The sequence below is a fragment of the Canis aureus genome, chromosome 17 (genome assembly GCF_053574225.1).
Source record: "Canis aureus isolate CA01 chromosome 17, VMU_Caureus_v.1.0, whole genome shotgun sequence".
NCBI lineage: Eukaryota > Metazoa > Chordata > Mammalia > Carnivora > Canidae > Canis > Canis aureus.
Window position 1 is genome coordinate 35457120 of NC_135627.1, and position 25425 is coordinate 35482544.

At 33.3% G+C, this 25425-nt stretch overlaps 1 protein-coding gene across 1 annotated transcript in view; it reads left to right on the forward strand.

The window, feature by feature from the left end:
• DACH1 (dachshund family transcription factor 1) overlaps window positions 1-25425 on the forward strand; it is a 422360-nt gene that overhangs the window by 176426 nt on the left and 220509 nt on the right. Inside the window, exon 2 of the mRNA XM_077855416.1 lies at window positions 2587-2702. Coding sequence (XP_077711542.1) covers window positions 2587-2702 — 116 coding nt within the window. The remainder of the gene's footprint in view (window positions 1-2586; window positions 2703-25425) is intronic.

The following is a 25425-nucleotide window of genomic DNA, read 5'->3' on the forward strand; positions in this document are numbered from 1 at the left end:
TGTAGAAAAGATCTTGGTGGCAAGGGAAGCAGCATTTATAAAGGTAGTGCAATAGGACACTAAAGCAACTTGTGACACTCTTCATTCAGGGGGCCATGAATGTAAGAATAAAATGGTGAGATTGGAATAGTAGGCAGGAGCGTTGGAAGGCTTTGGTGCTGTGATAAGGAGTGTGAATCTTATAGAGAACTACTGATATCTTAAGCAAATGGAAAACATGATCAAATTTGAATTTTAGAAAAATCCTTCTGAGATCAGTATGGAAAATTATTTTGACTCTCAACTCTAGACTTTACAGTGGAACGAAGTTGGGAGATAGATTTAGAAGAGTTCAGAAGACTGTAACAGTAGATCAAATAAGAAATGAGGTACTGACCTGGAAGATGAAAGTAGGAATAGAGAAAGGAAAATGGATCAGAGAGACATCTTCATTGAGATGATATCTGAGTATACAAGGGGAGGAAAAGACATAGCTGAGTCCTGGATTTTTAGCTTAGTCAGTTAGGTGCCATTTTGCTGAACCAAGGAAAGAGAAATAGGTTTTAATGGATAAGATGCTGAGTTCAGATTTGGATAAGCTGAGTCTTAGATTATTAAAGAACATCTAAGCAGAGATTTCCACTAAACAGGCATTAATCTATCTAAATCCCAGGAGGAAGACCTAGGCTACAGATATACATTTAGCCATTATTCCTTAGCATCTCAGGGATGTCAATAGCAGGATAACTCAGGAAGACTGGAGGCTATCAGATGCTTGATTAATCCTAGGCAAATAACAAGAGTTAACGAAATGGTTGAAGATGAAGAATAATAATGACAAATCAAAATAAGTAGCTATACAGATACTACAGTATGAGGGAGGGTGTCCTTATGGAATAGCAAAACAAACTCACAGTCTCCTTGCTTTTGGTTCAAAGGATCTGGCCTTCAGGATCTGGCCCCAAGTTGTAAATCTAGCATTATCCACCTTTGCTTCTCATCTTCCTTGGCCTGTTTTGGCTCACTGGAGATAATTCTGTACATCCATTAATTGTCATGTTTCCTTCCTCTCTCATATTCTCACTGGAGTGCACTTTCCCTCCATTCTTTTTCTCTCTGTCCTGCAGAATTGTTTTCTAATGCTTCTACTGTCAGGAAATCTTATCTCTCTTCCCTAACATGGAAGTCTCATCATCCAGATTAACCTCCGATTAATATTCAGATTGTAACTTTCTTATGACACTTAGCACATTCTGGTGTGTGCCATGGTTATTTATGCACCAGATTTCCCCCCTTAGGCAAGAGCATAAGCTTCTGAAGACTAAAGAACCCATTCTCCCAAATTAATCTCCACAGTGTATTGCTCTGAAAACAGCAAGTGCTTAATAATTGTTTGTTAAATGATCACATATATCACTTACACTAAATCGTAAAGGTAAGATCTTTGAATTTTCTGAATAGGCAAAGGATCTTAGTTGAGGCTAACATGGAAATGTGAACTTATGAAGGCTCTTTCTGGAAGTTCTGAGATGTCTAGGCACCTACTGGCCAGATGATGGGAAAGCCTTTCATAACAGCACATTCATGATACAGAAGCAGAAAGGAAAAACATAATTCTAAGTGTATTTGTTTCAAGAATTACTAAAATTATATTCTTCATGTTATTCTCTTGCAAAAATAGTAAGCCTTTACCTCCTTTTCACCTTCTGCTTTTGTAATTTTAAAAGTTAATCGCATGCAATAGGCATATAAAGGAGAAGTACCGCTAAAACACAAACACAACGTGTTTTTATTTATCCTAAAGGCAGATATAAGAGGCTATACTGGCAGTTTCTCAACAATGTCCTGCAAATAATCCTAAGCCTTTCCAATTTATTTTAGTGTATTAAAAGTAAAGCAACCTAGTGGGGCTGTTCATTTAAATAGAATAGGGTTAAATGATAACTTGACTTATCTTTTAAATGACAAAAAATAAAGAAATTGCAAGACCTTTTCACACATTAGATATGTATTGTCATTTATCATCTAGATATCAGGCTAGCAGTGCGAAGTAATAAAACATATCATCGAAAAATGTGCTATAGGTCTGAATCACTCTTTCATTCCACCTCCCAGCTAACTGTAGTATTAAATCAAACAAGCAGAACATTTCCTTAGGCAGCCATTGCCTTTTAATTTCCTGAAGAACCTTAAAATATCATTCATTACAAGTACTACACATATTTGGTTTTTAAAAGTCTCATAAATCAATAGCAGGCTGACTGTAATAATTATTACAAGTTAGTGCATAATTTTCGTGCTGAAGGCTGCATGCAGAACTTTAGCATATGCAAACGAGGCAATTCAAACTGTGTATAGATATTAATATGAAGAAGCAGGTAACGAGGTGCAGGCTATGAATTATGCATCAAGAGTGGCTGATCTTCAATGAGGAAAATGAATTCAGCATGTAATCTAATTAGTGATGGAAGTCTATTACATCTAACTGCAAAAGCAACCGTCCTTGAAACAAATTTATTTACAGTCCATGTTACCACTTGAAACAACTTTGAAATGATGTGTAAGACAACAGCTTAATTGTAAAAATTTTTTGTTTGTTTGTTTCAGTTCTAGACCTGGAAGGCCTCCTAAGAGGACTCAAAGTGTCACCTCCCCAGAGAACTCTCATATCATGCCACATTCTGTTCCTGGCCTCATGTCTCCTGGGATAATCCCACCAACAGGTAAGAATACTACCCATTTATGCCAAAACATTAAGATTCAGTCAATGACATAGTTTTTATATATGTATATGTTTACATAGAAATTTATACCCATCAAATGTGTCTTGTGCACACTGACGTAATGCTACCAATGAGAATTTCTTGCAAAACTGCATTGTGGTTATCACCATTTCTTTATTTAAAATAAAATGAAAGAAGCTAAACTGAGAATAGTGCTAGGAGTTATTCTAATTAATCCTCTCACTAATTTCAAACTACAAATTATTATCTCTATTTTCCTGGTAAGTAACTGAAGCTAGGAGAGAATCAAGTGACTCTCCCAAGGTCAATTAGCTTATAACTGTTAGCGGTTGGTTATTCAATTCCAGGTCTCAGAATTTGAAATTTATGCTTTTGTTCATAAGAACTCTGAAATAGATTGAAATGCATCCAAACAAGACAGTAACTACATCAATAAAATATCTCCTATTTTTTCAAACTGTAATGTGAATACATTTTCATTAGAAACATCTGAAAGATGTTCATTTCTGGAATTTAAAAAATGTGCAAAAAAAAGAATAGCCTTGACTTCACAAGCTCCATTCCATAAACAACTCTAATAATGCACTAGATATGAAAATAACTCATTTGATTTCTAGTAATTGGGTGTATTCGTTGAGTCTTTTATTTACTTATACACATTTTCCCACTTTCCATTTTTCATCTACCTATGAGCAAATTAAAATAATAATGATGATGATTTTATTTGTATTAATTCTTACCATCACAGGAGTTTATTGAGGAGATATACATATAAACAATTGCCATGTAACACAACTGATACAGGAAGGATAATCTGGCAAGATGAAGAGAGTTTTTATCTTTTCTCTGAATTCCCATATCAGTGTTTTCTTTTTTATTTTGTAACATTTCTCTTTCTCTGTGCTTTGATACCATCATGGATAATCTGATTTCATATGCCATATTTGGTAGGAAGCTCTTTGAAAGCATAACTACTTTAATTCACTTTTATTTTTATGAGAACATCTGAACAATTCATTCACCTTTGTGGACCTTTATCAAACATTTGTAGAGTTGAATTGAAACTATTTGTTCCTTTTTATATATTTTTTTTTTTTCCCAGTGAGATACCACGGTATATACTTAACAGTAAGTTATTGAAAATGCTATGGAGAGTTGTATTTTTATGCTAATTTTGCAGATGAAAATTTGAAACATAGAAAAATGAAATCAACAGCTGAAAATGACCCAATTACAGAACGAGTATCATCATTTCCATTTGTTTAATTAGTCGTGTTTCTCAAGTGATTGAATCCTACTGGCTGAAATTCTAATGCCAAATTTGAGATTCAGAAAAGAAATAGGCAGTGCCATATTAAACTTAACTGTTTTTATTTAACAAGATAAAATTTCCTGTTCCGAACATTTGGCATTTTTTTTTCTGTACCACATAGGCTAGATGTAACTAAAACCTTAACTGTTCATGTTTTATGTTTGAAAGACTCAGGTGTGCTAGAAGAAAGGCCTAAGAATTGTTGACTTAATTAACTTTTCAATGAACTGTGTTATGGGGATTTTAAAAAATCATTTTAATAATCATTCTTTATTTGAAAAGTTTGTGTTGCAGTTATCTTGTGGGTGAAAAGTATTCAAGATTGGATTCATATTAACCTGGTTCCAAATCGTCTATCAATATTTAATTTTTTTTAAGGGAAAGATAGTAAGTAGTTCATTACCAAAGCAGTGATGAAATAAGATGATTTTATGACAGTCTAAGCATAGCAACGCCTCACATAGTTAACATCATCAAGTCACTTTAGGGTAAGTGAAATTTCTAGATAGTTGATGATCATATGCCAAAATGGAAAATCAAAATATTAAGTTATTTTCAATAGACCCTTTTCTGAAATTTATTACATATTTTCCTGGCTTGGTGAACAGAGACACCAAAGGTAATTGAAATGTGACTCATTACGATAGACATTCATTTTTAAAGTAGGATCAATTTCATGTATTTAAGTTGCTGTGCTGTTCTCCTCAGAGATGTTTTTGTTTGTTTGTTTTTTGTTTACTTTTGTTCTTCCTAGTGTGTCATGAACCTAGTAACCAGAATTTTTCAAGCTTATTAAACATTTTTCTGAAAAAAGACCTTAAAGAGTCATATTCTAGAAAAAGATGAATAGAGGCTCATCAGGTAGTAAAATGGATTGAAAAGTAGGTTTTGAACAGCTCAGTGCTCTGTAGAGTCCCCATGACTCTAAGACATGGGGAGCATGAGCTCACTATTACCTATTTCACTTACTTTCTTTTTTTTGTTTAAGTTTTTATTTAAATTTTAGTTAGTTAACATATAATGTAATATTAGTTTCAGGAGTAGAATTTATGTGTCATCACTTACATATAACACCCAATACTTATCACAAGTGCCCCCTTAACACCCACCCCTGCGTTAGCACATCCCTCCACCCAGGTCTCCTCCAGCACCCCTCTGTTTACTCTGTAGTTAACAATCTCTTATGGTTTGTCTCTCTCTCTCTCTCTCTCTCCCTCCCTCTTTTCCTTTCTTCTATGTACGTCTCCTTTATTTCTTAAATTCCACGTATATTTCATTTACTTTAAACTTTCAGAGATCTTTCAAAGATTTGTACCTGCCAGGGAGTTGACTGTTGCACATGAGGGGGTGTTATCATAATATATTCAATGTGATTGGTCTTTTGCATAAAATTCTAGATGGAGAAGTTTAGATTTTAGTTGAACACAGACTAATGTCTCCATCCCTTGGATTATTTACTCACTTTAAACATTAACTGGAAAATTTAATGGCTTTAAAGAAATCTTATAGTTCTCAAAAGAGTGTAACACTTTTCTCTCAAGGAGATCTTGGTGTATACAGGGAATATGATTTACTATGAATACACAGACTTTTATGTCTCTGGACTTTATTTATATTTGCTACTTTTCAATATTTGTGACTTTCTTTAAAAAATAAAACATCATTTTTTTCTTCTTAAGATGGGGAAGGTGAGGTGTGTTAGTTGTCTTTTTAAAGACAACTAATGAAAAAGTTATATATCAGTATCATTGGTATTAGGCAAACTAGTTTGATGATATTTCTACTATGTTTTTAACCTGTGGGTTTGCAATTAAAAAATTATTTCCAAGAGTCTATAGTTATATCAGTATCTTTAAAAGACTTGAAAGTCATGTTTCTAAAACTAGTAAAACAAACATTTAATCCTCAAGAAAACAACGGAAGTAAAAAAGAAAAAAAAAAGAAAAAAAAACACCCTCAAAATTTCAAATCCTTTCTAAGATTTAAATTGTAACCTACCTGAACATTGATCTGTACTTTGGACTTCCAGTATTACAATTTGAAAAGTATAAACAATGCAAATTTACCTTAGAAGTTGCCAAAATTGGTCCTGTGAAAGAGAAAATTTACTAATTTTGACAAATTTATAAAAATCTATCAATTTGTTTGTAATCATTCCCTCATGTTTTCTTTTCAACAATTGAACACTGGAATTAAATAACAGTCTTTCCTGGAGGCATCTGTTTTCTCAGGAAAAAAAAATCTATATTTAAAAAAAAAGTATTTCTCTACTCCTAATATTATGTACTTAGGTATTTATAATTATAAGAAAAACTTGAGATTGCTTATCAAGCTTATTTGTTATTTTGGTTGCTTGAGTGGGCTTGTGTGTAACCTTAGAAGGGGGCGTGGGCAGATGGTGATAATTTCCAAAATTTATGGTTGTCACAGGATGCCATAGCAACCAGAAGTGGAAGTTAATGAAAGAAAGAAGGCTCTTTGTAGAGTCTTACAACGCAATGCCTCCTGTAGTGCTCTCTACATTTACTTGGACTGAGTACATGTCATAAATCATTTTTGATAACAAATACCAGTTTGGAATAAATTTATCCTAGCAACAGAGTTCTAACAACATTCATACTTTTTATAGAATTGTGTGTATTTTACAATTAAGGAAAGAGTTATTTAGGAATTCTAAATATTTCCCTCTTGTGCCAGGAGTGCAATTTGGCTAGTGTATTTGGCCAACTTCCTGAATTTATCTTTAGGGCAGAATGCAAACTAGTTTTGAAATACAATTTTATATAAGTATTAAGAAGTAACTCAGTGAGTCCCAAATATTTGCATTTGACTTAGAAGGAAAAAATTTAAATATATGCAAATTGAATGAATGACTTTTAGTTTTGTGTCTTGGACATACATTTTCCTTCACTGTGACCTTGTGGGCGCATAACCAATATGCATTCAAGATAAAGAAAGCAATTGTAAATACACATGCACTATGCTTAAAAGGTAAGAACTTCTAAGCACAATTTTATCATTTTGGAAAAAATACTAGAGCAGGACAATGTTAATCCAGAATTAATCCCATAGAAACATTCTTTTCTTAAAGAAACAAAAAAAGATTATAGGAAAGTATTCTCATGTGTATTTAGAATTCAAAGGATTATATTCAAAGTTTATGTATTTTTACTTTTCTGGCTAAATGCTACTAACCAGCAACAACATTTGAACTACCTCTTTTTGCAATATCAGCATTTGTAATACTTTAAATGCATTAAACATTCAACTTCTGGGGAGAAAGCTCATGGTGTATTGTATATTGTATATTGAGAAGTTTATTAAAACAAATGGATTGCATTCCCTGGGGAAACTCACAAGTAAGGATAATAGAAATATGCACAAGTAAAACAGCCACAAGTGGATTGATTGTCTTCACAAATAAACATAACAATCTACTGAATGTTTTGCTCAAAGAGTAAATATGATATAAACGATTTATAAAGTATTAGTGTTATGTAGTATGTGTATGTATGCATTTTCATTCATTTATATGTAGGGAAGATTTGTGAAGTTAAATCACTAGGTATTTTGAGGGTAGTGCATTTAACTTACCAGTACTTAATGCATGTTCCCTCATAGTCTTCTTGAAGAGAAAAAGAAAATACCTTTTTTATTTTCCTTTTTGAAAGGCCAGCCTAAACCCTAGACTTCATCATATAACTTACTTAGTTTTAACATTTTTACTGAATACTGTGTTAATTACCTGTGGCTGCTATAACAAATTATCCTATTAAATAAATGGAAATTTATTCTCTCATAATTCTGTAGAAGTCCAAATTTGGTATCACTTGGCCGAATCAAGGTGTAGGCAGGGTCACACTGCCTCTGGCGGCTCTTGGGGAGCCTTTGTTCCTGGACTCTGAGTGTCTGGTAACTGCCAGCATTTCTTCTTGGCTTGTGGTTCCCTCACACTAATTTCTGCCTTTTCCTGTGTGTATGTGTGGGTGCGCCTGCGCAGGCACAGGTGTATAAAATTTACTTCTGCCTCTCTTGTAAGACATCTGTGATCGTATTTAGAGCTCATTAGATAATCCAGGAAAATATTCTCATCTCAAGATCCTTAGCATAATCACACCTGCAAAACATCTTCCATGAAAAGTGGCATTCATAATTTCCCTACATTAGAATATGGGCATAATTTGGGGGTCATATTAGTTTACCAATCCAGCGCGTCCCTGGCTGGGCCAGCTACTATGAGGGGCTTAAGCATGGTGTGGTAGACATGCATTTGGAGATTTTTGTGATTTTTATTCACTGTGGTATCCGAGTGTGTAGAATATTGCTTGCCACAGAGTAGATACTCAAAATAAATATTTGTTCAATGAATATGGCTAATATATGTTTAGTAAAGGATTTCTGAAGGGAATTATTATGCTTCCAAGTTATCAAATTTAAACAGTGGTGTAATATAATGTAACTTAAAATTCCCATTAAGCATGGTTAGATTCCAGATTAAAGACTCAGAGGGTAGAGACTAACAGAGATGTAATAAGTAAATGGAGGGCCTTTATTTGTTTGTTTATAGGTTATGATGGCTACATTAAGTATTATCATGAACAGTTGATGAAATTTATATCTCCAGATTGATACTCTAGAGAAAGCAATATCTATAGGAATAAAATGGCAATATAGAACTCATTAGTCTTTAAAATTCCTGCATTTTATTTATTTATTCATGAAAGACACAGAGAGAGAGGCAGAGACACAGGCAGAAGGAGAAGCAGGTTCTATGCAGGAAGCCCGATGCAGGACTCAAATCCCAGGACTCCAGGATCACGCCCTGAGCCAAAGGCAGACACTCAACCACTGAGCCACCCAGGCATTCCTAAAATTCCTGCATATTATATACTATATTATACTGTCCTTAAGGATTGGAATCTTCATTGTGCCCACAGTATCTTGATATAGAACTAAATTTAATACATATGTGAATAAAATATAGCTAATAATTTAACTAAGTGTACATACAGCTTTGGTATGAGGAACTGCATAATAAATATATTTACTTTATTAAATATGCAGTATGCATTAGAATCAAGCATTTCAGCCCAATCACAATATGCCCTGGCTCTATTACTTGTGTAATAGAAATTCATAAATGTCTTTTTTTCTGAGCTTTTAGAGCAAAGATCTGTTATTTTTAGGTTTAATTAACTATATAATAGTAGACTTCTGGACAGGCCTCCCATCTACTTAATTTAGAGGAAAATTACAGTCCTTTCTTCCCTCATTTGTTTCTCTCTTCCAAGTTTCTGAGTTCTGTGTTCTTACATGCTTACACTGGGCCATAGTATGAGTTATAATCTACTTACACTTCTCTCTCAGTAGATTCGAAGTAATAAGGTTGCTAATATTCTTAATTGACTAATTGCAAGGTATTATTTGCTTCCTTTTTAGTAATATGATGCCTCCTTTGACAGAAGAGAAGTTTATTTACATTAAGAAAAGCAAATCAGATTTGAGTTAACTTTTGATTATGATAGTGGATGGTGTGTGGATTAGCTGGGGCTCTGTGGACTATCCATTTATTGTGAGATTCTCAGACAGTCTTCTAATAATCCCTTGGTTATACAGTATGACGTCTTTTATTGCTCACTGCATTATCTTGACCAGTAGGAGGTGCTGTTACTATCCTGGTTCCCTCCCTAGTAAGAAAACCGAGAAATAAAAATATTGTTCATTCAGGAAAAACAACCTATTCTGCTATAGATATACTTTGAATATTCCTAAAGATGATTAGAACAAAGTCATGTAAAACCAGATAAACAATTATTTGTGCGGTCTCCTTCTATGTCTTTGGTAGACTCTCCTTTCTGAGACTAACTTCAAAGCTTCAACTCCTTCCCAAAATGATGTCCTCTTGGCTTGTTGAAAATATTTTTTACAAGCATTTTGGGGAGAAGTTTTACAACTTCACACTCTTCTTTGTAAAGAAGTAGAATTGTTTATTGAAAGTATTGACAGGACCAAATATTTCAAGAGAACTTGATAAATGTCAGAAAGACAGCAGTATTAATAAAGCCTTCCATTCAGCTTCCTAAAACATTCATGGTCATGAATGAGATCTGATTTGAAAACATTCTGCATGATAACACGTAAGGATTTTATTTGATTATGTAATTATATAAACCAACATTGTGATGAAACTTCTGAAAGCACTAATATAAACCTAAGCTTAACTGGATAGGAATATAACATCTAGATAGAGGGAAACAACAAGACTATTTTTCTCAACACTTCAGATGATGTCTGGGATATCACTGTCAGTCATGACACCACAGTTTTAATAGGACCTTGACAAACTGTTTAGCATTATGAGAATAGACTAGAGATTTGGAAATGTTGGTGATGCTTAATCTAAAGAAGTGAGTCTCAGGAAGACTCACAGAGTGTCTGAAAGTAGATGATAGAGTAGACTCCCCACTGTGCTCTTCTAAAGACAGAAATCTAACTGATGCACAATAATGAAGAGAGGTCTGTATCGGCTTCCATATAAAAGAGCCTTGCGAGGTGGAGAACTATCTAAGAGTAGAACCTATTACTTATAAAGCCTTAACTTTCCCTACTGACAGAAGTGTTCAAGCAGAAAGAGGGATGAAAAGTTGTTAGCCACAGTTTTTATATTTAATTAATCTTTATAGGCCATATTGTTCATGATACCAAAGAGTAATAGTTTTAAAAAGAAATTATCTCCCTCCTTGACCTCAGCCATCCATCTCCTAACTTAGTAATCACTGTTAGGGAAATGTGAAGATAATTTTGCATTGGAGAGAGGTAAATTGGATAAGATTGTCTTGCTCCCTTCTAATTATAAAACTTGATGATTCTATTTCATCTTACTTTGAATTATTCTTCCAAATTTGACATGGAGCCTTTCTAGTTAAAGGATATCCATCCTCTGGGTCTGTATTCTTATATATTTTTGTTGTTTTAAAAAACTACTTTTGAGATTAATGCTTCATATTTATAGGCTATCATACCCTTTGTGACATGTCCATTCATGGATGGAATAGTTAACTCATGGTTAGAACTGTGACTATGGTAAGCTAACAAACACATTTTTTTCAGTTGAAATAAATTTTTAAATGCCCTTACCTCCTTTGTTCTCTTTGCCCTTCTTTCACAAGTACTCCATGAAGGGGTACATAGCTGCAAAATTAATAGATAGGAGGAAATGGCGATCCTATAAGCCATGGTAAGATTTGGAGCCAGTGGTAAAAAAAAAAAAAAAAATAGTATTTTATCCAGTAAAGATCATTACAAATGATAGAAAGACATGAACTCTTAAAGAGATTTAAATGAGAGACTTTGACCTTTACCATAGATTACTTTGATTTGACTTTCCAATTTAAAAAATAAAGTCCCCAAGAAAGAAGTCAGTTCTTAAAAATCAGGAATCTTCCAACCACACCAGTTTTTAGATGTGTAATAATTAAGTCAAATGTTTTGATCCTTCATTTCTTCATTGATAAAAAATAATGTTTTCATTATTTCAAAATTATTTTTCTCACTGAATTGCATGAATATCAAATGATACAATTTGTAGTAACATTCTGAAAATGATGAAATTAAAGAAAGATAAAGTGTTATTATAATTGAACAAGCTGATCCAGGTGTTATTATTATTGTAACTCTCTTTGTGTTTTTTTTTGTTTTTGTTTTTGTTTTTGTTTTTGTTTTTGTTTTTGTTTTGTTTTGTTTCTAGAGAGAGTGCACACAAGTGGTGGGTGGGGTGGAGGGGAGCAGAGGGAGAAGAAGGGAGAGAATCTTGAGCAGTCTCCATGCCCAGCATAGAGCCTGACATGGGGCTTGGCTTCACGACACTGAGATCATGACCTATGCTGAAATCAATAGTTGATTGCTTAACTGACTGAGCCACCTAGATGCCCCCTATTGCTGACTTTCTGTGCTCATTGGATTTAAGAAAAAAAAAATCAATAACTTAAAAAAATGTAGGGCTAAGGCTTAGAAAGTCTCAGTTTGACGATTTATTCAAACCATATAAATGTACTCTATAGAGTACACTAAAATTTGTCATTATATGTTTACTTTTCAGGACTTAATGACAAGGAATTCTTTTTCTAAATTTTCATATGTGAGCAGAATAAGCTTAATGGATATGAGATGTCATTGTTATAGTTATATGTTTAAACTGTCCTATTTTGCTTCCAGAAATATGCATACTACAAATGGTAGTAGACCTTAAAAATGGAGATTACTTTGAATTGATTACAGCTGTATGCTGTGCTATTTAATTGTTGGAAAGGAATTGACATATACTGTAAAGTCAACAATGAAGCTGGTTTTCAAAATGATAAAACTGTAACCTAATTCAATAAATTGAATCAGATTACACAAACACTTTTGCACTTCATTAAGGAAGTAGTCAGTATAATTAATGTGAGAGCTTTTTATCATGTTCACTTGTTGATATATGGCTAAGGATGTATGTACAGTAGACTAAACTCTTTCAAGATCTTTGTACCATTTTACATTTTAACTAAAGCTGCCAGAAGCCTGATTCCTAGAGAAGACAATCATGGATTCAATTCTGTGATCTTTGTTGATTTTAGAATACATTGAGTAGGTTTTGATTCTTTTTAAGGACACACTTTCCAAATAACATGGTATTGTGATGTAGCTCCTCCTAACCTAGAACTAAAAAGCCTGGCTTTCCTTCTCTCTCTCTCTCTTTTTTTTTTGTTTTTGTTTATAATAAATTTATTTTTTATTGGTGTTCAATTTGGGCTTTCCTTCTCTTCAACACTTCCTAGCCCTGTGACCTTGACTAATACTATTTGGCCTCATTGTTCAATTATCACAAGGTAGGTACAGGTACCTCAGACATCATTTTAGAAGAGAAAAAAGTGCTAAGAGACTTGTTCAGAGTTTCACTGTTATGTGATAAAGTTAGTTTTCAGTTCAAGTTTTCTGATTCCAGTTTACTCATTATTTTCCTATATCAAGCTGCCTTCTGAAATACTTTATCATCCATAAACCAAACATAAGATCTGCTGAATCTCCTACTTGATAGGACTTTGTGAAGAAGCTAATGTAGCACAAACTGCTTTGCAAAGTCTTATATAGCAAGATGTCATCTGATATTTCACTTTATTATGATGATTTTCAAAACAGGATTTATGCCTTATTCCAAATAGTATACAAGTTATATATCTCTCTGAGAATAACAGTTCAGGGAATAATAGGTCCTTTCCCAATATTTATGGCACCAGATTATAATCATTTCCTCAGTTTTTTAAAAAAATTTCTTTGTATTTTCCAATTAGTTCAAATAAAAATATTTGTCTCCCAATAAAATCCTCTTATGTCAAGATTACTTTTTGACCATCATGATATACAGAATTTTATGGTTCATATTTAATTTACTGAAATGCCTTTTATGTCAGTCCTTTGATGGAAATCATTTTATCAAACATATTCCCATTAGTTTTCATTTAAGAAATGCAGTGATATGTGGAAAGACTATTTTTCTAAATAGGTATTTTCTAATGATTTGAGTCTACTTCCTGGGAGGTAAGGTAAGGCTAGGACTTAAAGAAACTGTTGAGTTGATAAGAATTAAAAGGAGTGTAAAGCTCTTTGTCTATTCCAAAGTGCTATGAAATTATAAGTTGCTATTTTGGTTTAGAGTTAGAAATGTGATTCTATATCACCAATATTCTCTTTAAACATCTCTACTATTCATTATTAAGATCAAATGTTTAATCCTTTAGTAATGCATGACTCCCTGGATGTCAATTTTTGAGGTATTCTTTCCTTTATTAAAACACCTAGTTGGAAATTATTTTCTAAATGTGAAAATGTAGCATTGTGAAGGTTTTTGAAATCTGCTTTTCTCTTTGGGTACCCCCATTCATCTATGAAAGTGGTAAATGCCTTTTGTATTACCTATTATCTAATGTCGCTTAATGAAATGCTTCTAGGGAATTATATTTGGGGGAGGACATTTAAGAATAGCACAGAACCATGTTGATTCAAATGAATATAAATGCAAATATCTCTAAATTTCAAGAAAATTAATTTCTTAATATTGCAATATAACAATATTTTGAAGTTATTTAAGCATGAGATTCATCTTATCCAATATAACCTTTAAGTTACTTATTGAATAAATTACATTTAAGGTTACCATTCCAAGAGAACCCGTTACCATATGACCTGTCCATATGAGTTGTCTCTTTGATTTATAACGGCAATTGCTTTCTCGGCATGGATTTCATGACATAATAATATTCTATGAATTTTTGAAATTACAGTGAGCTTCACATCAATCATCTATAATAAAATACTGTATGTATCAATGAGAGATGACTATTGGAAGGTAAACATCTTAGAAATACGAACTTCCTGAAATACCAATATTGTTATTTTAATGAAACAGGCGGGCTGCTGCTTTTGAAATTCTCTAAATTGATCATAAAAATGGTCAGCATCATCCCTTCCATTAGTGCACTATCTCATACTCTCAACAGTAATATTCATTTTCCCTTGAATGTGTCAACTGTCCATCCAGCTAATTTTGCCTAGACTGCTGTTGTTCTTGGCCTGAATTCAAGGAAATCTATTGCTTCTGGGGTTCCTAGGCATTAATGTCTTGAATTTCAGGATTATAATTAAACACATGTGACATGGACTACCATTACCAGTCCATGTTTCTTTTATCTATAAGAATCAGAAATATTTAAAGTGAGATTTTAGCAATATATGGAATTGAGTGTGTTGCTCTGCTGTTTCTTTAGTGTGTCTTCACAAAATATTACTGAAAATACCTTGAGTTATAGTCTTCTACAAGTAAATATTTATTCCCATTCTATATGAAAAAAAATCTGTACCTAGAATTTGCCCTCAGCAGCTACTTCATTTTTTTACCTAATCTCAATAAATTTTGTTCCTAAAACACCACATTAATAAGTATGTGTAATTCTTCATTAATATGACATTTTTTAACGTCAACTTTTCATTACTGATCATTACATTTTTAACTGATTTTTAGTTTCCTCTGTAAGTTAGCATAGGATTTCTTAAAGTGAAATATTCATTTGTTAAGTAACATATTTGGAAATCCTATGAATACATTCAAAGAGAGCTTTACTTTTTGGAAAACATTTTTAAAAGCTTATGCTAATTTTCTCTTAATCATGTGACTTAGAAGAGCCATGGTCATATTGCAGATGTAAAACACACACAAAAAGAATGTTTTTGCATGTGAAAAAATACCTGAAATTTTTTTCAAAATGGTTGCTTGAATTTACCTACATGATACTTCTTTTTTTTTAAGATAATATTTATTTATTCATGAGACACACACAGAGAGAGAGAGAGAGAGAGGCAGAAACATAGGCAGAGGGAGAAGCAGGCTCCATGCAGCGAGCCTGACATGGGACTCCATCCCGGGTCTCCAGGATCATGCCCTGGGCTGAAGGCGGGGCTAAACCGCTGAGCCACCAGGGCTGCCGACCTACATGTTACTTCTTGCTACATGTTTCTTTTATAGGTATAATTGCAAGTAAAATATAGGTGTACTGTAAGACTTTGTGCATACTATCCAATGGAAAGAAACAAATCCAACTTTTCTTTTTTTTATTATTTTATTTTATTTTTTATTTTTTTTAAATTTTTATTTATTTATGATAGTCACAGAGAGAGAGAGACAGAGGCAGAGACACAGGCAGAGGGGGAAGCAGGCTCCATGCACCGGGAGCCTGATGTGGGACTCGATCCCGGGTCCCCAGGATCGCGCCCTGGGCCAAAGGCAGGCGCCAAACCGCTGCGCCACCCAGGGATCCCCAAATCCAACTTTTCAAATACATATACATTTTATACATTTTGCTGAGAAATCTCAAGTATTTTTATACATGGAATCAATATATACATCTAGAATTTTCACTCCTGTATCTTCAGTTATTAACTTGGTATCTGGTCAAACATTGTTAAATTAAAAATAATTTAATCAAAATAGTTAATTGGTTAAAATAAGGAGGTGTGCAAATGTTTATTGAGTAACTAATGCATGATAGGAACTCTGGTAATGACTAAATATTTATTTCTTGTGTCAAATTACGCCAGAAGTATTGTTTGTCTCATTTTTATATAAGTAAACTAAAGCACACATGATTTTAAAAACGTGCTCAAATTGAAGAGAAGAACTCACTAGGGGATTGAACTCAGAGATGGATAATTATAAACCCTATTTTCACTGTTCTATGCATACTATTTCTGGGGAATGCAATAATCTCTTTAGATACCACCTATATTTTGAGCACAGTTGAAACAAGATGAATTGAAATAAAGTTTCTGGGGCAGCCTGGGTGGCTCTGCGGGTTAGCACCGCCTAAGGCCTGGGGAATGATCCTGGAGACCTGGGATCGAGTCCCACGTCAGGCTCTCTGTGTGGAGCCTGCTTCTCCCTCTGCCTGTGTCTTTGCCTCTCTCTCTCTCTGTGTCTCTCATGAATGAATGAATAAAATCTTAAAAAAAAAAAAGAGAGAGAAAGAATGTTCCTGTTTTTTTTTTTTTAAAGGATAGACTCAAGTCTTTACAGAACACTTCAAATTTTCATTAGCATGCTTGATTTGAAAAAACTTTCACAATACAGCACAGCACAGTAATTTTTCGTGTCCAACATATTGGGCATGAATCAAATTATTGTAGGCATTCTACTTACTAGTGTAAGTTATAATATAGCCTTTGATGAAATTTCTCTGTTAAATTTGGGTGGAAGCTTATGCACTATTTAAAAAAAAGTTATGGGGCACTTGGGTGGTTCAGTTGGTTAAGTGTTCACTCTTGATTTCTGCTCAGGTAATGATCTCAGGGTCTGAGATGGAGCAGTGTATCTGCACTGGGCATGGAGGCTACTTAAGATTCTCCTTTCTCTTCCCCTGCCTCTCTCTCTCAAAAACAAACAAACAAAATAAAATAGTTATATTTTAAAGAGTTGAAATATTCAGTGCGATGATTTGGAATCTTAGTATAGGAGGTATTCAAAAAGATAAAGTGAGATGATGAAAATTATATTTCAAAACTCATGATCAAATTTAATTGCTTCATAAGCCACAATGTTAGAATTTTAATTCAAACATAATTATGAATGATAATTAGAACCTAGCTATCCCTTTATTAAGTGTTTGTGGAAAAACCTATTAATCCTTTTTTTGACATTGAACTTTGCTAAATAATATAATGTTAACTGCCTCACAAATTGTTTATGCTATTAAAATTGTTTCTGAACTTCATAAATACTTATGCATGGTATATAGTATTGCCTGAAGTACCAAGCATGCTATTTTACCCTAAATAATTAAAAAATAATCTCTTAACTTTTATAATCATTCACTCTGGTGAGTCTTCACTTGCCTTATTCTTTATTTGAAGTAAATCTCTGTGTTATTACTTATTTATACAATTGATAAATCACCTGGTTGAAGTAATGTAGCAATTGGCATCCAAGGGCAGTTAACTACACTCTAGCTCCAAATAGCAAAGAAATACTTCTCACTATATTTTATCAAACACAAAACTGTTTGACATAATTGGCAAAATCATTGAAGCTATATTTCAATGACTTAATTCTTAAGCTATTATTATGGAAAGTATAATTCCATTATGTCATGTGACATGGATTTCCTTTTTGTTTTAATTTTTTAAAATATTTTATTTATTTATTCATGAGAGACACACAAAGAGAGAGAGAGAGGGAGAGACACAGGCAGAGGGAGAAGCACGCTCCATGCAGAGAGCCCGACGTGGGACTCGATCCCGGGTCTCCAGGATCAGGCCCTGGGCTGAAGGCAGCGCTAAACCGCTGAGCCACCCGGGTTGCCCTCTTTTTTTTTTTTTTTTTTTTAATTTATGATAGACACGCAGTGAGAGAGAGAGAGAGAGAGAGAGAGGCGCAGAGACACAGGCAGAGGGAGAAGCAGGCTCCATGCACCGGGAGCCCGACGTGGGATTCGATCTCGGGTCTCCAGGATCGCGCCCTGGGCCAAAGGCAGGCGCCAAACCGCTGCGCCACCCAGGGATCCCTCCTTTTTGTTTTTGATACCGAGTTCTTGCTCAGCTACTTACTATGGACCAGAATATCCTATATCTTGCTAGTTTTCAAAATGCAGTAAACTAGTTGTTAAAAAAATATTCTGTAACCATCTCAGAATTATTTTAAAGCAAATACGATGAACACACAATTCCATTATTAGTATCACTACAAGTATGACAATCTTCAGAATCTAGTTTCTGATTCTTTATTTTTCCTCTTTGCATTGTAGCCATAATAATTGTGGGCATACAATTGTAATAATTTTTACAATTTCACATTAATACCTCAGTGAACAAAGAATAGAAATCATTTCAATAATTTATGGCTATTAAACATTTCAATTCTATGTTTATTTTGTTAATCTGCTTCATCCTGTTTGCAAAGGGGGGGAAGTTGTTTCTGAAATTCACAAAAAGTTTAGTCTTCACAGAAAAAAGGAAACTACAGAATTTTTTATTTTACATTGAATCTCAAAATCCAAATGAAAGATTTGAATATTAGGACCTTGACTTGACTCACCTCTGCTTAATTTTGACAGTTGTCTTAAAGTGAATTTAGTGTTTAATGAAATTTTCTGGACTGATAACTCAAGACCTGAAGGGAACAATTCTAGTAGTGAGAAAGTAATTTTCTGGCCTAATTACACCTTCGACCTCGCTACAAAGTCTGTCAACAAAAGTGCCAGGTTTGATCATGATTTTTTTTGACATGTATTCACCAATCTACTTCACACAGGAGACTTTTAACAATAGCATTTGGTATTTGCAACTTACCTAAGATTTTACGTCTGGAAATCAAACCTCAATGTGCTATTGCCAATAAGCAATTCACTTAAATCCCTTTTAGATTTTAAGAATTATATGAGTATTAATGAATTTTACGTATTGCTCTCTTTGGAAGTCTGCATGGCTACATTATTTGAGATGGCCATGAAAATCATGTTGAGTATTAACGAATGATGAATTGTTTTAAAAAAATAAGTAAGTAAAGTCTCTGGAATCTCTATTTCTTATCTATATTCACTCTAAAAGCCTTGCAGAGTTAGAGTATCAATAGTTTGGAATCTATAAAACTAGGCTCTAAATTAAGGGGACGTGGGTCTTTGATTAACCTAACTGCTAAACATATGTATGACATGGGCAATTCCTGTAAATTTCTGAGCCACTATTTCCCTATATTTAAATGACATAAGAGTTTATGTTTATTTGTTTCATTTTTAACCCTTGAATCCTTTTTTCAGTAGCCTTATAACTAGAAGTCATTTAATGCATTAATCTGTCCATGTTTTTTCATATGAACCCGAGTCTGATTCCCAAACTTGAATTGTTAGCCTCAACCTTGTTTTTGCTTCTTCCTCTTCCATTTCTCCCTTTTCTTTCTTTTTTAAAAAAAGATTGCATGTATTTATGAGAGAACAAGTGTGCGTGCACAACTGGGGGGAGGGCAAAGGGAGAGGGAGCAGCAGACTTTTTGCTGAGCAGGGAGCCCAATGTGGGGCTCAATCCCAGGACCCCTGAGGTCATGACCTGAGCAGAAAGCAGATGCTCAACTGACTGAGGTACTTAGGTGCCCCTCCCTTTTCTTTCTTAAGTTTTATTTAAAACAATTTAAATGTCAAGGTTATTAATAAAACCTTGTGTTTAGCAGAGGCTAAAATCTGATTAGAGAAACAAAGTAGCAAAAAATAACCAATTAATGTTCTTGAATTATTGTCTCTGCTGTCTCTGATTTTAATTCTTCCATCTACTTTTCTCAGTTGTAGATTACACACACACACACTCTCTCACAGAGATTGCTAATCTATTTTTAAAGATTTATTTATTTATTCATGAGAGAACACAGAGAGAGGCAGAGACATAGGTAAAGGGAAAGGCAGGCTCCCTATGGGGAGCCTGATGCGGGACTCGATTCCAGGATCCCAGGATCCCAATCTGAGCCAGAGGCTGATGCTCAACCACTGAGCCACCCAGGTGCCCAGATATTGCTAATTTCTAAGTAAGAAAGGGATATATAGTCTTTGAATAAAGTATCTTAAACTCACAGCTAATCTAAAGTGAATTTTTGTTATATTTGTTATCATAAAATATAATCATCACTATATCAGAAGTCATTTGTGTAATGTACACTTTAGAAATGATCATTAATATAATCAACAGATCTCTATCATGAATTTTAGGAGTTATGAGGATGAATGATATTACCACGCAATAAACTGTAATTGAAGGTACAATTATACAGTTATATAAAATAGTTAGTTATATAAAAGTACTATAGGTTTTCTAAAAAGGAAGGGAAAACCAGAGGTTAAGGGGATGATCATTGTCATCATTGTGGAAAGTGGCTTTAATTTGGCTCAAAAATTCATTTGTATATCACATTGTGTGAAAAATAATTTTTTTAGATTTTGTTTATTTATTCATGAGAGACAGAGAGAGAGAGTGAGAGAGAGAGAGAGGCAGAGGGAGAAGCAGGCTCCATGCAGGGAGCCCGATGCCAGACTCGATCCTGAGTCTCCAGGATCACACCCTGGGCTGAAGGCATCGCTAAACCGCTAAGCCACCCAGGCTGCCCTGAAAAATAAATTTGATAGCATTTTTTTAATGAAAAAATAAAGATGGGGTTTTACATTGTTCATAAAGAGTGATGTGACTGAAGATTCAAATCAATCATTGGCTGATTAATTAGTGTGTAACTTTTAGATCTTTAGAGTATTAGTAATTGTTATCACCTATTGGGATTTATTGTATTTTAGTTACTAAGTCCTTTTACATATATTAGTTTATTTAATCTCTAGAATATGTCTTTGGTAGTTATTATGGTTTCCATTTTACAGATGAGTAAATCTTGGCACTGATTTTTCTTGCTCTAGACCATTAACTTGACTGCTAAGCCTATCTCCTAAATCACTTATGCAACAGCTTTGCATGCTTACCAGCAGCATTGTGTCCATGTAGGTAATTATATTTGATCACGATTTAATAAAAAAGAAACAACATATTCACTGGTCCATTCCACTCCAGATATTTCAACAATAACATTTGATATTTTTAACCGAAGTACATTTTTTTTTTTTTTTGCATTTGCTAGTAAAACCTCAATGTACTATTACCAATATGGTGATTCACTTAAGTCCATTTTAAATTTGACAAATTATGTGGGTGCTAATGAGTCTAAATATCGCACTGTTTTGACATCAGCCTTGCTTGCCTAGACCATTTCAACAGTATTGTGTCTATTTATGGTTATTTTGTCTTAAGCGGTCATGATAGAAAACAACTGGCCCAAATTGTGTAATCAGAACTGGAAATTATTTTTATTAAGATTGGTTGGAGGAAATTAAAATATTTAGAGAAGAAATGGGGCTCAGGGGAAGCACAGTCACTATCTCTGGATATTTAACAAAGGATACAGATTAATTCTCTTTTGTTTTAGAAGGTAGGACTGGACAAATGACTCTCATTCATGGAAAAGAAAGGCTTATGGGGTAAAAAAGTAAGTTCCATACATCAGCTCATTGAAAACCTGTGTGGACCTAACTTTGATACCCTTAAATGCCTTATTTAAATTCCTTCACTACTCTTTCCCAGGTGTGTTATAGAGGGATTCTTTTTTATTTTTACATTTAGGATACTTTTGTTATTATTATTATTATTATTATTATTATTATTATCATCATCAGTTCTAAGATTCAATATTATGACAAAATAAAAATAAACTTAATTTTAAGGAATCATTTTGCCTAAAACTTTTCATTTGATATATTATTCTGGAAATATAGTCTAGCAAATTGCACAGATTTATATTCCTTTTCAGTATTATATACAAATATTAGAGTTGTTGAGTTAGTTGTTTGAAATCTGAAATACACAGGTTTGATTAAATCATGATTGGATGTATTAATTTGAGTAATTTTATACATGACTGTCTATTTGAGTAATATTTCATTGATCATTCTATTGTGCAGAAATAGCTGTAACATACCAGGGCACAATTTAAGTAATGTTCATTCTACTTTCCTGATAACTCATTCTTTGGCAGATCCAGGCAACAAAAGAATAAAAACTGTATATTTCACTTAATAAATTAAATTTAACAGGTCCCAGGAAGTCCGTTTTGTAATGTGCTAAGACATTTTCCAGTGATTAAGATCATATTTACTCAAGATACAACAATGTAGCAAAAGTATGTTATACTTTATAATAAACAACTAGTAAAAACTTGAGAGATTTTTAAATCTTTTTTTTACTGTTAAGATTCTATTCTATATTGATCTTATGTCCTTTTTCATTATTATCATCACTGTCATCCATAATTTTCCCCAAACCACTTTACACCCATCACTAGGTATTAGATATTTGCACTTGAATTTCCTTTTGTCATTACAAACTTATCAATGACTAAAATTGAGTCCATTATTACTTCTTACATACCAAATTCATATGATTTCTCTGTTTTTCTTAATGGTCATTTCTGTTTTTTTAATAATCCCACCAGCTAAGGAACTAAGAGGGTTACTATAACTGCTAAGGTTATTCAACATAACAAAAAGCAGCTGACACATAAAATAGAAAATTATTTTAAAGATCCATTTAAAGTTATACTTATTTTTCAAACATTCATATATTATATATTAACTCCCAACAACTTTTAATAGTATCTAACAAAATGTTAATTCACAGTTGAGAGAAGCAGGCCTCAGGTTTGCTGTTCAGAGTCAGAACATCTAGGAAATGGCAGGGTAGAAATTGGAAACCATAACTCCATGCCTCTGCTTTTTCTACTGTATTCACTTAAGGGGCCACTATTTTCTCATGCCCCAAACGCTTGCTTACCTTATTCTTAGTAAAAATAGAATAGTTTGTGATTTATAACTGTAGATTAAATTATTACTAAAAATATTTCTAATGGTTAAACCTCAAATGAATATACATATTTTATGTCAGATCTGAAATATTGACATGCTATATGGTCAGAACCCTTGTATATAATTATAACCCTTCTAACATTAAGCAGGTGACTGGACTAAATATAAGTCAGGCATAAAATGCCCTGCATGTAGCAACATAGTGAATCAAGCAAATTATCAAACGGCAGAGCTCATTTTGTGCTCTGGGCAATTTCGGCTGCCAGCACTTATACATCAAAACTTCACTCAATGTACGATTGATTTTATTTTATTTTGTTTATTTTTAATTCCCTACAGCAAGCTATGTTAGTTTTGTAGAATGCTGTCTGCATCATTAGGTTCCTAAGAAATTATAGTTGTTTCAGTCATGGTTGACCAAAATATTATTCCTTTCTTATAGACCACAGATATTAGTTCTTGGATGGATACCACTGAGCTGAAATTGTGTAAGCCCAGTGACTCAAATACACAACACACACAGAGAAGACATCAATGTTATTAGAAATATGAGCATCCAAAAAATAATGCTGTAAAATCAGACAGCCAGTGTCCATTAAAGATATTTTCCAGTTCAAGGAAAGAGGTTCAGATTAAAGTATGAAAGTCCAGTCTTAAGGCAGGAATGAATTCCTGTGTAAGATGATACATGTCTTCCTTTCACAGTTGCTTTTTATGTTGCTTTAAAACATGTCAAAATAATCCCCAACAGAGGAGCCTAAAAGGAATGTCAGCTCTGTGGTTATGTAAATCGAATTGAGTGCTTTACAGCAGGTTTAAGATTTTTATAACTCAGAAGTTGTTAACAGCCAGCTGGTTTGTATCTGTTTTTTATGGTTATTCTTGTCATATGCAGCCTCCACAATTTTTAATTATATTTTATGGTATGTGTTTTCCTCCTCTTGAATCCCTTAGCCACTCTTTGCTTCACAAGATATTTTCCACTGGGAAGGGAACAAGTACAGCAATGGGACTCCATCATTGGAAATACAGTTGTATAATTACTTACCACTAACAGCTCTACAGTGTGAAATTCAAGTAACTTTCCATTGCAAATATATAACCTTTCATTAGAGCATTGAAATCGCCTTAATGTAACAATATCTCCTTGTAAGTTTGTGTGCTGCCCCTCCCTAGTAAGTAAAAAATATGATTATATTCCATCTTTGTATTCCAAGTTTTTAAAAAGTGATATATAGATCTTTCTTTCTTTCTTTCTTTCTTTCTTTCTTTCTTTCTTTCTTTGGCTGGCTCTCTCTCTCTCCCCTTTTCTCTCTTTCTCTCTCTCTCTTTCCTTCTGGTCTCTCTCCCTCCTCTCTTCCTCTCCCTTTCTCTCAACCTTTGGATATTCATCGTGTAAATTAATTTCTGACTCAGTTAAGTTCTAAATACGTACTTTGTTTTCTGATTTTGATTACACAGAAATTTAGTAACTTCCTTTATTTTTGGCTCTGAGAAGCTCATACTCTGGTTAAAAGCATTGCTTATGTTGCCAAGATATTAGTGAACTTTCCTGAAATTTTTGACATGCTAATTGAAAAATTGGGCTAAAATTCAGATTTGTCTTTTAAGAAAAATAAAGTTTTTGAATCTGAAATAATATTTAAAAAAATTAAAATTGCGAGCATTTATCAAAGAAACATTTGTGTGCTTGTTTCACAGAGATGTCTTTAGAGACTCCCAAATCTTTGAAATGATATATACTTTTTTTGGTTTTAGTCCTTTAGAAAGTGAAAATATGCCAGCCAAATTTATTTTTCAGAATACAGAATTTCCAGGTTTTATAAAACAATGTGTAAGTTTTAGACATTTTAATAATCCAATTAAAATATATTGCTGCTATTATTTCATACATGATGAGAATATTCAGGCCAAGTGAAGGAGGTTAAAATAAGTACCTATTATTTGATAGGCATTTTATAAATATGCACTAAAATTTTGATTATTCAACTCCCAAATCCTTATGATGCTGTCATAAGAAACATATGATGCATATAATATGCAATGAAAACAATACAAATATTCTATTCTTGCCTCCTAAGAACTATTTATATAGTTTAATTGTATTACTTGATAGGATAAATCAATGATTCTTATTATCAAACAATATTTTCAAACACCGTACCTTTCATTGACTTATATCATAGATATACCATTTTTCAGACTGCAGAGTTAGGATTTGGAAATATTTATTTTGAGCCATTGAACATACTCATTTTAGTGGTACAGTATTTAATGGAAGTTAGTCTTTTTTTTCCCCTTAGGACTGGATATCTAAATACATTTTTATTGACTTTGTCTAGAATTATTTGTTCATAAGTGTGCTTTTGAAACTAAATTAAACCCAAGAGGTAGACCTGTATGTTAATTATTTTGAGATTTTGTGCAT